Source organism: Harpegnathos saltator, unplaced genomic scaffold (assembly GCF_003227715.2).
Source record: "Harpegnathos saltator strain DR-91 unplaced genomic scaffold, Hsal_v8.6 scaffold124, whole genome shotgun sequence".
NCBI classification, from domain to species: domain Eukaryota; kingdom Metazoa; phylum Arthropoda; class Insecta; order Hymenoptera; family Formicidae; genus Harpegnathos; species Harpegnathos saltator.
The window spans coordinates 43,642-60,776 of record NW_020229900.1 but is presented as its reverse complement, the minus strand read 5'-3'; the positions used below and the strand labels follow the sequence as shown (position 1 = coordinate 60,776).

Below are 17,135 nucleotides of genomic sequence, written 5' to 3'. Positions count from 1 at the left end.
TTAAGTAGCTCACACAACTGTAACGTCTACGACACTTGATATTTATCTATTATTAGAACTATGACAAAATCGAAAGTAAACAGGATGGAAAAAAGATATGACAATAATACGACGGCACAACACTTACACGATTGTAGATGTGTATGTGTATATGTGATGCGTGTGCGTGAAAATAATTATGTTATCAATATCATACTATTAGATATAATTATGCAATAGATATAATTATATAATCACATATGATTTCATGAATGCGACGTTTTTCACGAGTCATAGATTCGATGGAAACGCCGCGTTAACACGTTCACTGTCGCGCGATATCGCGTGTTGCGACCCCCACCAAACGGCCGTTTATGCGATTGGTTTTTATTATGAGTGACAAACCAGGACCCTCGAAAAGACTCAGTTCAATGCCAGTTCAATCGTGCAAAAAAACGACTAAAAATAAATAAAAGAAAAAATAACTTTAGTCACCACACGAAATTCAAATTTTCAGTCCGACAGTGAACGTGTTAATAAACATGATTGATTTTGCAATTTATGTATCACTTCCGTCGTAGTACTTACGTCAACCACCACAAAAATAGACACACAAACTTATCATACATAAAATCTAACTTTCATAGAGCGTATACATATATCTTTTTATAAAGACAAAGCATAGAAATATTGTTGTGTATAAATCTATGATTGTTATTAATAATGTTATTATATATTGAAATGTTTCACGATTACATATTCTCCGTATCGGTATTAATCGCCTATTATTCGAAAGAAATTCGAAGAGGACGTGTTGCGTATATTATCGAGTGAGGTAGGCGCTGTGCATAGCGTGTTACGGGTATATACGGACATTTCCATTTATTTTTTGAAAAGTCCATATCTCGGAAAGTAACATTATTATATATGGTTGGACTCGGAATTTAATGCTCTTTAATTTTTGTTCTTACAAAATTTTTGAAATTTGCGAAAATAATGAGTGGGGGGGGGAGCGGGGAGAGTAAATTTGATATTTTGAAACATTTGAATTGACAGGTTCAAAGAGCATCAAATACTGTAAAATTCTTGCATTTACTATGTTTTCATATCTCTCATATTTTAGAAGATATTTGATAAAAACGAAAAAATCCGTTTTTTTCAAAGGGTGATTTCAACCCCTAAACCTCGAGATAAGCACATATAAAAAGATACGTGTCTAATATTTTTTTATCCTCCACAACTTATCCAATGCCCATTCAAATCGGTGAGGGACGTCCCTGACCGTTCCCTTGTAAGTGCAGAAAATACTTCGGCGGATACTATGAGCGTCGGTTTGCGCCGTCGCTGCAGATCCGAGTGTGTTGTTTTAATACGTGTAAGCGTGTAATTTGATGAAACTTTACAACGTTCTTATCATCTTGAAACGTACTATTTAATATCTTTAAACGTGTTGAGCAATATCTGAATGAGTTAAATAACGTGATTTAAGACCACAAGAAACGTGTGAAGAAAGCTTCAATCACACGTATATGCACATTAAATTAACACATTCAAATTTATAATGTCCTCACTGCAAATCCGAATGTGTTATTTTGATACGTATAACCTGAAGTTTTCTTCCACATTTTTCGTCATTTTAAATCACGTCATTTAATTAATTTTTTATCGAGATGACTGAGAAAACGAAAGTTATTTAAGATACGCGTGAATGTACAAACTTATAAATTTGTACTTTGAGAGTGACATAATAAAACGTTAGACACGTGACCACCGAATCTCGAGATAATTCATTCATCGCGAGTAGCGTCGGCTCGGCTTTTTGCCGCGGAAAGGCAGTTCGCTTTTCAATGCAGTTCTCGCGCGCGTTGAATGCAGCTGTTCCTGACTTTATTCGAGTAGCTTACTCACGCGGCACGACTTTTCGCGTCGTGCTGAGCACCGACTTGGAAAAATGGAAAATACGTCTTCAGGTATCCTTTGAAATAGCGGACATTCGATGCCGGCAATATTAGCACGTCGCTGTAAGCGACTGCCTTTCAGTGGGAAATTCCCTTTGCGGCTGTGTGAGGTTTAGAAACAGAGCTTTGAAAAAAAGTATATATCCGAAACATGTAACTTCAGAACAAGCGGAATCATTTAAATTTTAGAGGATTTTATTCTTATATGGTGTCTCAAGAGGATTTTGCTAAAAATAAGAGGAAAGTATTATAAACACATCATTCCTAAAGTTAGAGGAATTATATGTTATATTTATAATACAAATTTTATTGATTTTAATATAAATTTCTTTTTCTAAACACAGATTATTTAGTCTTTTTTTTTAGAGGATTATTATTTATTGTTACTGTACTTTATTCTTACTGGTTATACGTTCCTTTATAGGGAAAGGAAAGAAAATTATTATGAAAATGTCCGGAAAAAATTCTGGTTAAATTTTTTTGGCTTTCCGCCGAAAAAGTAGGAAAAGAACGTAAAGAACAAAGTGTTGATTTTGGCCCATCGTGGGGAACGAATAAAACAAATAATTTCTATAGGATTTTTATCTGCTCAACACGATGCCGTCGTTAGTTTTTCTCTAGTTCCTCGCGGAATATGTTCATATTCGAGGATTTATCATTCAATAATCGAATAGCCCGGAAAGCCTTTGCGTAAACTTTGATGCTATTGCAAATTCGTGTATTAGTTAAATTAGCTAAAGACAGTTCAGATTTTCGATTTAGAAATATTTTTGGTTTAATAGTTGAACGTGTTCTTTTTATGCAAAATTTGCTAACAAATAATATACAAGGTGTCACAAATCACCCGCACCACTCGATTTTGTTGTAAACGCGATATTTTAGGAAAAATGTTTCAGACAAAAATTGTATGGTTACAAAGGGAACATGTAACAACTATATCATTTTGTTTATAGATTGCGCTACTTTCGAGATATTCACTGATCATTATTTTTCGTAAATGGAAACCTCAATTTTTCTAATAATTAATTATATTATCTTTCTCTAATAATTAATTTTAACAACTTTTGTCTGAAACATTTTTCTATTGCTTAGTATTTTTTGAGATGTTTAAGGAGAACTTGGTAACTTTTTTTAATATTTAACTTACGATATCTCGCTAACTATCAGAAGAAAAAATGGTACTAGACTTTGTCACTCTACTTGGTCTCAAGAATATAAGCTTGGAACAAAACGTCGTTCGATGTCTCTCGGCTTCAATTCGTACGGCACCCAATTTCCTTGCTTTTGAATCATTCTTAATGCTTTTAAACGTTTGGCAACTGTTGTGTGATCAACTCCTAATGATTCTGCAAGTTCATTTTGCGTTTGACATAGATCTTCATCGAGTAATGCTTCCAATTCTTCATCTTCAAACTTTTTCAGTGCGCTAGAGCGTTCTTTATCTTCAAGATCAAAATCATTAATTTTAAAGCGTCTAAACCAATCTCTGCATGTTGTTTCCGACAGAGCATGGTCGCCGTAAGTCTCCACAAGAATTCTATGTGCTTTAGCTGCAGATTTTTTTTGAAAGAAGTAATGCAGTAAAATTCTCCGCAAATACTCTTTTTTTGGCACGAAATTCGACATGTTTAACGCTATGAAAAAATATGTTGCGCTTCGGCGGAATAACATATACTGTCACTTCGAGCCTAATGGTGGAGCTTCACGATGAAGCTGGCTGTAGTATTGCCCGATGCAAAAAGGCTAAGATAACACTTTCTATCGGGAAACAGAGAGAACTTATTCAAGTCCCTAATATATTGAAAGAGAGAGATTACCAACGTGCGAGATCCGGATATGGCACAATCATGAAGAAGGAACATACTTCTTTAAATTAAAGACACATTTAATAATTAATATCGTGGACGAGTGGAACACAAGTTTTAAATAAATTAGACTGAATTTCTGCGTTTCTTAACCTTCCTTGTCAGTCCAGCTTTTTGTGGACGGACACGGTAGTGATTAAACGCGAAGAATTTGAACCAGTATAAATTTGATGCCATGACTAAAAAACCAATGCAGCTATTGAGTAGGAGAAGCAGAAGGATATACCTGATATTCCATATGAGCAAAAGTGCTATGTAAATTCAGACATGACTGTGAAAATTTCGAATTTAGATGGCCAAATAATATAACGGTACCCAGTCATTAGACTGTAGATATATACCATTTGAGCTACCCATAATAATAAATTTGGGTTTGTTAGTAAAAAGTTAATAACTAGTTTAGACTGCGTATAAGTTTATATTGCGTTTCTAGTCGATTCATACTTGTGCGATCTTTTGTAGAAACATGAATGAAATACAGCATATAAGACTTTTCAATATTTTTGTATCGTCCTTTCTAGTCTGTAATTTCTATCGAATATTTCAACGTAAAAAATCAATTAAAATACTATGCGAAACCAGAAAATATATTGTATTATCTATCTCTTTAACTATTACTCTCATTTATTCTGCTTAATTACGTAATATTTATTTCTCAGTTTCACTTTTTTAAATTCACTTTCTTCACTTTTTTAAATTCTTTTTTAATTCAATGAGGCTCAACTCCTGTCGATAAACGGTCGATAAACTGTGTGGTAACGATCACGATGCAAAGTTAGTTGCACTTATCGTACTCGGAGTTCAAATATCATTAGCAACAAAGTCAACGAGTATCCAAAGGAAAAACACTATCCATCAAGTAAGACTTTAACGATTCTATATTGCGCTTTATATATTTCCCTATATCGCCCTGGCTGTGATTAAAAATGTGCAGTTGTGGTATTAAGGACAAAATACATATATATTCGCGATATCTTTTTTCTCGTACATGTCAGTTTCGAAAAACACGCGATTCGTCGGAGAGTAGCGAGTCGACTCGACAAACATCTCAGATTACGTGAATCACTCTTAGAATATTAAAAATGGATTCCATTGGCAAGATTAAAACGGAGATACAAATGTCAGCTGTTCGAAAAAACGTTCGGCTTTGCGGGATGACCGCACGATTACTTACACGTGATCCTTAGATCGTGGTCAAACCTTATCATGGTCATCGTACTCATCAAAAGTACAAACAGGAAAATAGCGCACATTGTGTCCTTCTTGAACTTGGAACTTGTATATACATGTCAAAAGTTCTCACAAAATTTTATAATTTTAGCTAAAGTAGCTACTTGGAGAGAACATACATTGCGAAATCAAAATATAAAATACAGTTTTTAATTTTTAAATTGATAATGGGACGATCATTTGCGTTCTGAGGAAGATCAATAACAATAGATCAGTGAGTACTGCTAGATATTATTTTAAAAGATTAAGCGATAATGTATTGAGAGAAAAAAATATCTAAAAATGATGAATATTTCCTTTACTATCGTTGAATTTTCACGCTGTCGAAAAGAAGAAGAAGTAGAGGAGGTTAGGTATAATTAATATATTATTTCAAATTTCACTTATTACGTGCATAACTCTTTATTGTGTTTGTTGGAATTACAAATAAATTTGTGTAATCTAAGCGCAGTTATTTACACGAGGAGGAAAATATTAATATCGCAAACGCATTAACATGAATTTTTTTTCCATAACGAAGAAAACAAATATTCCACCTATTGCACGTATTCTTTTCTTTCTAGGAATTCTCAAGTATATACATACTTTCTGGATAATTATATATTCGAATTTATTTTACAGTTAGGACAAAATTGTTCTGGATACCGAAGATACAGTTGATACTTCAATGAAGGAATTTATTTTCGGATTACTAAAAAATAACTTATTTTATTGAACTATCAGATGTTGTAAAATACTTCGAAAAAAAATTGTCCGAATTGTATCAATTCCAACTCTACAATCGTATTTGCGTAAGGTCTAGGACCTTTAGGTCTAGAAAAGATCTACATATGTTATTTCCAATATGGTCGGTAGTGCAAAATGATGATGCTTGCGAGTAGCAACTTGCGAGTTTGATCGATTATGATGAAAGTCGAAGTGATAGTATACGAGATATCTAACGTTGCAAATATGACGAGGAAACGCAAAAAATGTAGGTATTTTTATCATACTTTTATCGATCGGATGAAAGTATAATAAAGAGACACTATGTGCACCGTGTACTATCATGCGAATTCTGTTACAATCGCAAACCCGCGAGCACTCGTTTGCACTTGATCTCGATCGGAAGAAAAAGCTATTTCTCAAAGCAGCGTATACGAATTTTCGTAACAAAATAAGTGATGCGCAACTGATTGTGCTAGCGAGTAACACTCATTATAAAATAATTAGTCTTATAGTCACGACGATAAAAACAAAACAATAAAATATTTTAGCGAGTCATTAATGTATGAATTGGGAAACTGGTGTAAATCTTATTCGTGATAGTCTGGATAATTTCAGCTACGATGTTTTGGATGTTATGGATTAATTCGGAAGTCAGTGTGTCCCACTCTACTTCAAGATAATCATTTGTTAACTGCATTAAACATTTGGGATTACCTTTTTCTTGTTTCTCAGTCTTCACATCTCCAATCTTTTTAATTCGCATGGTGACGTTGTGCACATAAAAGTATTGTTCACTCTCTATTCCGATTCCGAAATTCGAGCCTCTTATAGTAATTTCGGCAACGACGTCCGCAAGAATACTATTTAATTCGTATGTGCTACTTTTAGTACGCGTAGGCATGAACGAGCTGAATGCATTGAACGTAGTGGACAACTCTGACTAGTGAAAAGTGTGCGAGAAACTGAATGAAATCATTCCTGTCGGTAACTCTAAAAATAACAATTTTAAGATAGTTTTGTGCTCGGTTGGTCACCAACTGCGGACGGATTCATCATGTGAATCGTTTCGGCCAAGTTGCTTTCCTTTATCATACGGCGAATATTGTTCAGATATGTCAATTGATCGCTTAGCGCATTTTCAAAGTCCTTATCACTCCCTTCGGACATTGTAGAAATTCTCTAAACAACAATATTCGCCGTAGTGAAATATTGGTTTAAGGGGATCCTGGAGTCGTCTGTTTTACCGACAAATTGACTTAATTTTCTTAAACACTATTCTTTTTATTAGCTATACAGATTGAAAAATCCTTTTGTACAGCGAAAGTACTTATAATAACGAAGTGCGGAAAGCAGAGTTTTATATAAAATTTAATGAAAAATTAAAAAATTACAGTTTTCGTTATCATGTTCTGCATTAGCTCGTAACTTTACTTATTAATTATAAAAGTTCTGCAGTTTATCCAACCAGCAAAAGCTTTTGCTTCCGTACTAGCCATGATATGAAAGAATAATACTAAAGTAATAGAAATGAGCTCAGAGATCAGTGTAAAAAGAATAGTGTTTATGAAAAAATGGTTTGGATGTGTGTGTATGCGGAATATTTTTCCTACATTTTGGGGTAAAACAGAACAGAAGATTAGTTCCGCATAATCGTAATCGATGGAGCTGCAGGCAGACACAATCGTACTATCCTTGTTTCTTTCATGCGTAACTAAATTATGACAATGAAACTGTAGTTGTTAAATTTTTTGTCGAATTTTACATAAAACTCTGCTTTCCAGACTTCATTATTATAAATACTTTCATTATGCAAAAGGATTTTTCAATCAGTGCAGCTAATAAAAAGATTAGTGGTTGAAACTCTCTCGTATCTTGATTCTCTCGATTGCACGCTCATCAAGCCGTGTTTACAATCAGTCGGAAGACATTGTCGTATGTCGCACGTATGTCGCACGTACCAATCACAACCTCACATGTGGTGTCTTCAATAAAATTACGCTTAAATTAAATTAGCAACATACATATATATATAGAGTTAATTTAATTTATAATTTATATATATATATATATATGTCATAGGACGTTAAACTTGCACATTCTCATTATTTTGTTCTAATGCAAATATTTAAATTTTCAACATAGAATACATATATATATATTAAATGTATGTATATATATTAATTATGATCGAAAATTTAAGTATTCATGTTTAAAAATCAAAATAATAAGAATTTCCAAGTTTAGGTATATATCCGAGTATCGGCACTTTTACTTTAACTACAAATATGTTATTGAAAAAGCAACATTTCTTTATTGTACCAAAACTTATTTGCAGAATCTCATTTGTATTTGTACAGTAATATATTTCCTCTCCTAGCACATTAAAATGACAGTGCACAAGGTGAAAAATATAATTCTTTACAAGGATTGATTGCCTATTTTGTAAATTGATATACAGCCACAAATAAACTTACTTCAGAAACATCTGTATATAATATATGATATCATCAATGTCGATAATAGCAAGCATGTCGGTATAGTCACTCGCGTACCTGTGAAACGAAATTGTGTACTAGTCGTCAATGGTTTGGCATAATAAGATTAAAAACATAATATTTATAAAATATTTATAAAATATTATGTTTTTAATCTTATTATGCCAAACCATTGACGACTAGTACACAATTTCGTTTCACAGGTACGCGAATGACTATACCGACATGCCTGCTATTATCGACATTGATGATATTACTGACGCTCCTAGCAACTGGCAACCCGTCGTACTGAGCTGTATGTTGATGCATCATCCTGTACAAGGATGTAATATGAAATATAAAAGAATATTGTAACAGAATCAAGAAATAAGAAATGAAACCTCCTTGCTTTTATTTCAATATCCTCTAAGTTAACAAATATTCTTCAACCATACAAATATTATATTTTTATTGAGTATTGCACTGAACAACTATGACATTGTTCTGAGAGTTTTTTCATTTAGAGCGATGAAACAGATATATTTTATGCATTTTTTTTTCACGCAGATAGAAAATTTATAGAAAATTTCACGGTTATAATTGTTTTTTGAGATTATTTTATACTGTATGAAGAATATTTGTTAATTTAGAGGGTATTGTAATAAAAGCAAGGTGGTTTCATTTCGTACTTTTTGATTCTTTTACAACTTCAAATGTTCTTTTACAACAATCCTTGTACAACTTAAAATTATTCTTAAAATATTAAACAATTCAATAGTCAAACCTGTAAACCTGCCCGCCTCCGCAACATAATTAATAATATATATTTCATTTTCTTGATGTTGAATATTATTAATACTATTGGAAATAATATTACAAATGATACAAATTTTTACAAATTTTATTTGTAAAAATTTGTATTATTTATAGCATTATTATATAATTACAAATAAAATTACAAATAATAAATATCACAAATAATAATATTAATAATAAAGTATTATACATAATAATTTCGGCGTGCCGAGTAGAGAAAACTTTTCAGTATTGTCATAGAGAAGAGAGGAGAGAGACAGTCGCACCAGCGATTCAGGTTATAGAGAAAGAATTAGGCTCGCTTGCTGAGCGAGAACGAGAGCGAGAAGGAGAGAATGATATTCTCTCTCGCTCGGCGCGCCGACGATTGCCGATCGCGTCCGCGTGGCTCACATCGAACCGAGCTGGCTGTGCGTGCATGGCGAGAGAAATTCTCGTGCAAGCTCGTCACCAAATTCGCATCACTATTGTGAGATAATAAATTAATAAGTTGAATGCTGAATTAATCAAAATGCTTATATGTCAATAATATATATGTGTATTTCATATATTCTATTATCACTTATTATTATCATGTACACAACATTCTTCATATAATATTCGCAACTTTTTTACTGTACTAATATTCAGATTGTTACATCACACAGATTGTGCAAACATACATATACACACACACACACACGCACACATACTGAAAAAAAACAGGTTCTTTTCATTCCAAGTTTTACTTTTTATTTATTTACATGTTTTGGTTTCCGAAAAGATTAAAACAAATAAAATGTATGGTTTGATAACCGCATATATGAATTCACATGTGAAACCATGTTAAAACTGTTCATCTTCTTTTTGTTTTCTTGCGCGAGCACAAGTTTATGTTTGTTCTTATTCACCCTGCTTATCTGGCGGTGACTCTTAAATTTCTTTTTCTAATGACACGAATAATGAGTATTCGAATTATGGATTAAGATAGCAGCACGAGGCAAAGCCTATGCATTTCCACGCTAATTAACGAATGCTCATTATTCTTACCCTTATAAACTACTAATCCATGGAAAACAGAATACGTGCAATGTAATGCTTTGCTACTGATGTCGATATCTCTACTGGTTGCAGAGATATAAGTGAAAAATGTGACGGACAATTTTTCAGCGTTAAAACGAGCATCATGTGTGACTGGTGTCTCTCTGTACCATCTACGATAACAATCGCAGACAACTGACGGCGCGTACTGCATCATCTTATTTCAGATTTTCTTTAGCTAAGATAATTAATAAATCCGCTGACATGTAAGTCTCATCATGTTATTGTTATGTGAGATTAGAGGGCGATAAATACCAGTGTGGATTCATTATTGCTGTCTCCTCTATTTGAATCTTGGGCAATGTAACAGAATTAGCCATATTTAGCTGCTTATATGTTAAACTTATTGAAGGAACAATATTTCTTTTCTACATCAAAACTTTGCAGAATCTTTTGTAGAATCTCATTGTAGTAATCTTATTTGTAGTTGTATTGTGATAATATATTTTTTCTCATAATAAATTACAATAACAGTGTACAAAATGAAAGAGAGAGAGTGTGTGTAATTATTATGACTTATATTACTGTATTTATGACTTATATTACTGTACTTATATTACTGTAGGTATTACTATATATATTATACAGGGTGCACGATTTATCTGAAGACATTGAAATATCTCGAGAACTATGCATTGGATAAAAAAAAGTGGTTAATGAAAGTTGTTAGTCTCGAAGGGGGACATCCAATGATACCAAACTCGACCTCCCACCCCACCCCCTGGGGGTGGGGGTTGGGGGCAACTTTGAAATCTTAAATGGAAACCCCCATTTTTTATTGCAGATACGGATTCTACGCCACAAAATACGTAAATTTTATCCGAAACTTTTTTTTTTATTCGTGATAGATGGCGCTGTAATCGCAAAAAATTATATTTTCCGCAATTCTCCAGAAATGATCATTGGATTGAGAAATAAAAAATACCTGTTAAATATTTTTAAAGAACGTAATAAAAGTTATTTCCCTCCCCATCCTCTTGGGGTAGGGTGGGTGATAACGTTCAAATCTCAAATGGGGACTCACATTTTTCATTGCAGAATTAGATTGTACGTGAAATTTTTATTGAAACAATTTTTTTCATTCGTGATAGATAGCGTTGAATTTTTCCGAGAAACTACTTTTAGCGTTACACAGGAACAACGACGAGGACGTAGTAGTTTTCTATTCCCTTTGGGGTGCTTGTTTTAGGTGAGTCCCCTCGCCTCTCACCATCGGGGTGCTTGTTTTAGGTGAGTCCCTTCGCCTCTCACCATCGGGGTGATTGTTTTAGGTGAGTCCCCTCGCCTCACTTCACTTTTTGTGGATACTGCGTGTGTGTTTCTTCAATCCAGTGAAGATTTGTATCTGACCAAAATCTACAATTGTGTCGGTTAACGTGGCCATTTAACTGAAATGTTCTCATCTGAAAATACTACATTTGATAGATAATTAGGATCTTCGGTTATTTTTTCCATCATCGAATCACAAAATTCAATGCGCCTATCGAAATCATCTTCATTTAGCTCTTGTACAAGATGGATCTTATAAGGATGAAATTTATTCATTTTCAATATTTTAAGCACAGACATTTGATCTATTTCATGTTGCTGTCCTACTTTGCGGGTCGAATCATGCGGATTTTCGATAAAGGATTGTAGAACATCTAATGATTTTTCTACACTTGTTGCTGATACTGGCCTACCTGGTATTGCACGATTTTTCACACTTCCAGTTTCCTGAAAACTCCTTACCGTTCTTTCAACGGTAGATTTTGAAATGGCATTACTCTGATTACGAAAAGTTTCATTAAAAAGCCGCTTCACATCATTATACGACCTTAGTCGATCATCCCATCCTCTCATCATCAAAAGAGATATGCGTTCTCGTTCTGAAAGACTTGCCATATTGACAAGCAGAAGTGGTAAGATTTAGTCTAATCGACTAAATTAATATTTGGATCAATTCAAAGTTATTCTAAAGACAATGCTGAAGAATAATAATGAGCACAGAATGAAGTGCAATTAAGTCAGCTTACAACTAGCTTCAAACTGTTTCTTAATAATTTAAAAAAAAATAGAGGAATTTCAGTCGAGTTTGCGACTCACTAAACTGTAATGAGTATTAAATGAGTAAATGGAAGAAATAAACATCGAACAGCAGAATAGTTCAAATAAATAACTGAAATAAATGAATCAACAAAATTAAGACAAGCCAATAGGAGCCAACGCCTGGAAGTTAATCGCGCAATTATTTTTACGAGTTGGCTAAATCATCCTCCGATCTTGTCTTAGTTGGCTCGATCACTCCGACCTTGTCTTAGTTGGCCGGATCATCCTCTGATCTTGCCTTAGTTGGCCGGATCATCCTACGACCTTGCCTTAGTTGGCTGGATCATCCTCCGATCTTGCCTTAGTTGGCTAGATATCTTACTTTAAAAAACTCGATAACTTCGAAACAGCTTATTCAAAATGGATAAAACCATAGTGCTTTGAAAAAGTCTGAAGAAGGGCTATAAGAATATGCAATAAAAAATTGGGAATATACATTAAAAAATCCGAGGTGACCTTGTACTGACCTTGATGACGCCACTTAAGGTCAAATTGTTAAGATCTTTAAATAGATCTTTTTCAACGCAACTTTGTCTGAAACATTTTTTTATAAAGTGTATATTTTTCGAAATTTTCAGGAGTGCCGGGGTTTTTTCTTCACCCTGTATATATATATGCGAGGTGAAGCGATTGTCAAGATGTTCAGTGAGTAGTGACATGTCGCGCTGTCTCCTTTCGTATTTTCTCATATACAGGGTGTTTGATAGCTGATCATGCAGACGAAAGTTGGAGATAGATTGGGTGTAGCCGAGAAGAAAAGTCATGTACCATAATGTCAAATTGGCAATAGTTACCGAGTTATTAATTAAAACATGTGAGCCAACGAGCGCGTAGAGAGCGGAGGGCGACCGCAGTAAGCACGTAGACTAAAGAGCCTGAAATCAAAGAGCCGCAAACTGCCTCCACGTTTTTGATTGGCTGTACTATATGACGTCAGAATACGTCATGTTTGCGAGGAAAAATCGTACAGTTCGCTAGCTGTCTGCTAGATAAGAAGGTTGCGAGGTTATTTTACATTAAATCTTTTGAAACATGTTTCTAATGTAAATACATTGTCTAAAAAACTTGCTGGAATTTGAACATAACCTTTTACAAACTTGTTTTATTGTATTTCCTTAAAGAGATTTGATGGCTATTTACTGTCGCATGAAACATTTATAAGAATAATTTCAAATTATGTAATTACTTTATTATTTTTGCAGTATTTGTAGTTATGTTGCGGTGTTTAAATATTGATTTGCATCATGGTACGAGTATGTAGTGCAAATAATTGTTCAAATAAATATAGTACTGGGATAAAGTTCAGGAGGTGCCCTTGTATTCCTCATCTGCGGCAACAATAGTTAGAAAAATTAAACAGAAGTACTATGGGAAATGAATTTTATCTTTCTGAGGTATGAATGCAATTATAAAATTATAAAATAGTTGTTTCCTTTAGAAAATATATATGTTTAGATGTTATGTCATAAGATTTTGTTTTATGGTTCTTATCTTATATTGTAGGAACATTTCAGCAGAGAAGATTTACAAACAAATACTCAAAGCCTTATTCCTATAATTTTTTGCAACTGCTCAAATACTTGTAGGTCACAATCTTGCAACAGCTATTCTGAAGAGATTCATTCAAATGCGACTAAAAATTTTCACTGGTCATGAAGAACGAAAAGAATCCGGTTCAGAATTTGGTAGTTTCAGCATGGGCTCGCGTTTGTTAGGCAAAAGCATGAAATAAAACTTTATTATTAGTCAGCAGAGACTTCCAACGATATTGAGTAAAGTAATTCTGTTTTTATTTTTAGTATGTTAGTCTAATTGTTGTCACAAGAAATTTCTATTGAATGCAATAACCCAGATAGAACACAGTGTTAGCAAAATATTTTAGAGATATAGATGTGAAATATTATATAAATATTGTAATGTCCGAGATTCTCAGATATGAAAAAGATTATAATAAATATCTAAAAATATTTAAGAAAACCATTTTTCATTAATATTTTTATGAAACAACTTATGACTTATAAATCGATTTATGAAACATATTTTGCAGACATATTTTTACATATTTATTATAATTGTTTTCATAGCAGAGAATGTTGAACATTACAATAACTATAAAATATTTGATCTATATTTCTAAAATATTTTGTAAATATTATGTGCTGTCTGGGAACCTACATTTTAGTAACAGCAATAATAATATAATGTAATTATTAAAAGATAATTATGTTCAATACAATTATTATAATATATAATATAATTGTTATGATATATAATTATTATAACTGTTTTCAATAAAACTTATGTTCGTTCTCAAACGATTATGTAAATTTATTTCAATTTTATTTGAATAATCACACTAATACATTTACGAGATTCAGATATTAGTTTCGAACTTCGCGCGAAGGGACGCCATGTTTGCGAGGAAAAAGATTCCCCTGCCTAGCAGACAGTTTGCGGCTCTTTGATTTCAGGCTCTTTAACGTAGACATTTGATACAGGCGGAGTCAGCGAGTGGCGGTAGGCAAGCGCGCGCGGCGAGGAACAACGTAAGCGACAAGAGGCGATCGCGCGCGACGAGGAGCGAGCGAGCTTTTTCTTTATAGCTTTTTCCTTATAGCTCGCTCAACTCCTTGTCATTCGCGCTCGCTCGCTCTTCGTCGCGCTCGCTCGCCTCTTGTCGCTTGCGCTCGCTCGCTCCTCGTCGTTCGCGCTCGCTCGCTCCTCATCGCGCGCACTCGCCTCTTGTCGTTTACGTTGCTCCTCGCCACGCGCGCTTGCCTACCGCCACTCGCTGACTCTGCCTGTATCAAATGTCTACGTGCTTACTGCAGTCACCTTCCGCTCTCTACGCGCTCGTTGGCTCACATGTTTTAATTAATAACTCGATAACTATTGGCAATTTGACATTGTGGTACATGACTTTTCTTTTCAGCTACACCCAATCTATCTCCAATTTTCGTCTGCATGATCAGCTATCAAACACCCTGTATATATTTTCTCACAGACTTTGGACAAACGTGTGTGTGCTGCGTTGTCAATTCTTCTTTTCTACACATAGATCTTATATGAATGTGAATGCGACGCTGCCAATATTTTCTTATTCTCCGAAATATGCTTTTTGCTCCTATTTCTCCGATTCTTCGACTTGTTGATATATACGGTATAACATAATAGAGAATAATTTATGCAATGAATAATATTCCACAGAAATTATGCTTCGGAAGATTTAGAGGGACATATTATATAATGCTGAGCTGTGAAATTTTTATGAGGATTTATAAATTTAAAATAAGTTCAATAACAGTTTAAAAAAAAATAGTACGTTAGATTTTACATGATCCGGCTGCTTACATATCGTTTCATTTTATTTTCACTCTCTTTCTCACACTCTCTCCCTCTCCCTCCTCTCTAAATTTCAAACTGTATACGCCTAATACATCGTATGTTGGAGTCGGATATTATACTTATATTACACTACAGGAATTATTTTTATGATTTATAATATTAGGTGCGCAACTAAGTTCCCGCTGTTTTTCAAGAGATGGCTCCAGTAGTAAGTGCTGGTCGATTGTGACATAACCAAAACGTTATGAACCAAGCTTAGACATATGGTAAACAAACCGCTTTGACACATTAGTGATTTTGTTTTTGCGTCATATACTTTTGGTTGTGTGAAAATGTCTTATTTTGTGCCAAATAATCGTCATTTGCGGGAAGTGTTGCTCTTCTCCTTTCATTCGAAGAAAACGGCGGCTGAAGCGCATCGAGAACTCCAAAAAGTTTACGAAGATGCTGCTCTAAGTGAAACAACGTGCCGTGATTGGTTCAAGTCGCTTCAAAGTCGCTTCAAAGACGGTGATTTCGATGTTAACGACCGTTCGCGTGAAGGAAGGCCAAAAACCTTCGAAGACGCTGAATTGGAGGCATTGCTCGATGAGGATCCCTGCTAAACGCAAAAAGAGCTTGCTTCAGCATTAGAAGTTACCCGCCAAGCCATTTCCAAGCGATTGCATGCGTTGGGAATGATTCAAAAACAAGGAACTTGGATTCCTTATGATTTGAAGCCAAGAGACGTTGAGCGTCGTTTTTTCGCCTGTGAACAACTGCTCCAGCGGCAAAAAAGGAAGGGTTTTCTTCATCGCATCGTTACGGGTGATGAAAAATGGATTCATTACAGTAACCCAAAGAGAACAAAATCATGGGGACTGCCCGGTCATGCTTCTACGTCGTCGGCTCGGCCGAATATTCACGCTGCGAAGGTTTTGCTGTGTATTTGGTGGGACCAGGGCGGTGTTATTTATTATGAGCTGTTGAAACCGAATGAAACCATCACTGGGGAACGGTATCGAACTCAATTGATGCGATTGAGCCGAGCACTGCGCGAAAAGCGGCCACAATACGAGCAGAGGCACGAAAAAGTGATTCTACAGCATGACAACGCTCGGCCTCACGTTGCCAAACCCGTTAAAACCTACTTAGAAACGTCCTACCCTACCCGCCATATTCCCCAGATATTGCGCCGTCCGATTATTACTTGTTCCGTTCGATGGCACATGGTCTGGCTAATCAGCAGTTCCGCTCATATGAAGACATCTCAAAATGGCTTGATTCGTGGATAGCCTCAAAAGACGAACACTTCTACCGTGACGGTATTCGAGCTCTGCCAGAAAGATGGGAAAAAGTTGTCGCTAGCGATGGGCAATATTTTGAATGATTCATTTGTAACCATTTTTTCACAATAAAGTTTTTCACAATAAATTTTCATCAAAAAAACAGCGAGAACTTAGTTGCGCACCTAATATTTATTCTAAACTTTATATGAATCAGCTAGAATGGCGCGCGCGTAAATAAAAGAGACAGAGAGGGACAGCGAGAGAGAGAGAGAGAGAGAGAGAGAGAGAGAGAGAGAGAGAGAGAGAGAGAGAGAGAGAGAGAGA

At 34.7% G+C, this 17,135-nt stretch overlaps 1 protein-coding gene and 1 long non-coding RNA gene across 3 annotated transcripts in view; one reads left to right on the top strand and one right to left on the bottom strand.

The window, feature by feature from the left end:
- Window positions 1-6,158: 6,158 nt before the first annotated feature.
- LOC105191225 (uncharacterized) overlaps window positions 6,159-17,135 on the bottom strand; it is a 54,617-nt gene continuing 43,640 nt past the window's right edge. For both annotated transcript variants that reach the window (XR_003114092.1, XM_025306267.1), the window contains exon 3: window positions 6,159-6,730. Coding sequence is in view for 1 of the 2 variants with exons in the window: in XM_025306267.1 (XP_025162052.1) it covers window positions 6,625-6,730 (106 nt within the window). In the remaining variant the exon portion in view is untranslated. The remainder of the gene's footprint in view (window positions 6,731-17,135) is intronic.
- On the top strand, window positions 13,068-14,306 carry LOC112590287 (uncharacterized). The gene is made up of 3 exons (XR_003114093.1): window positions 13,068-13,241; window positions 13,401-13,592; window positions 13,702-14,306. It is a non-coding gene; the product is annotated as an uncharacterized LOC112590287 (long non-coding RNA).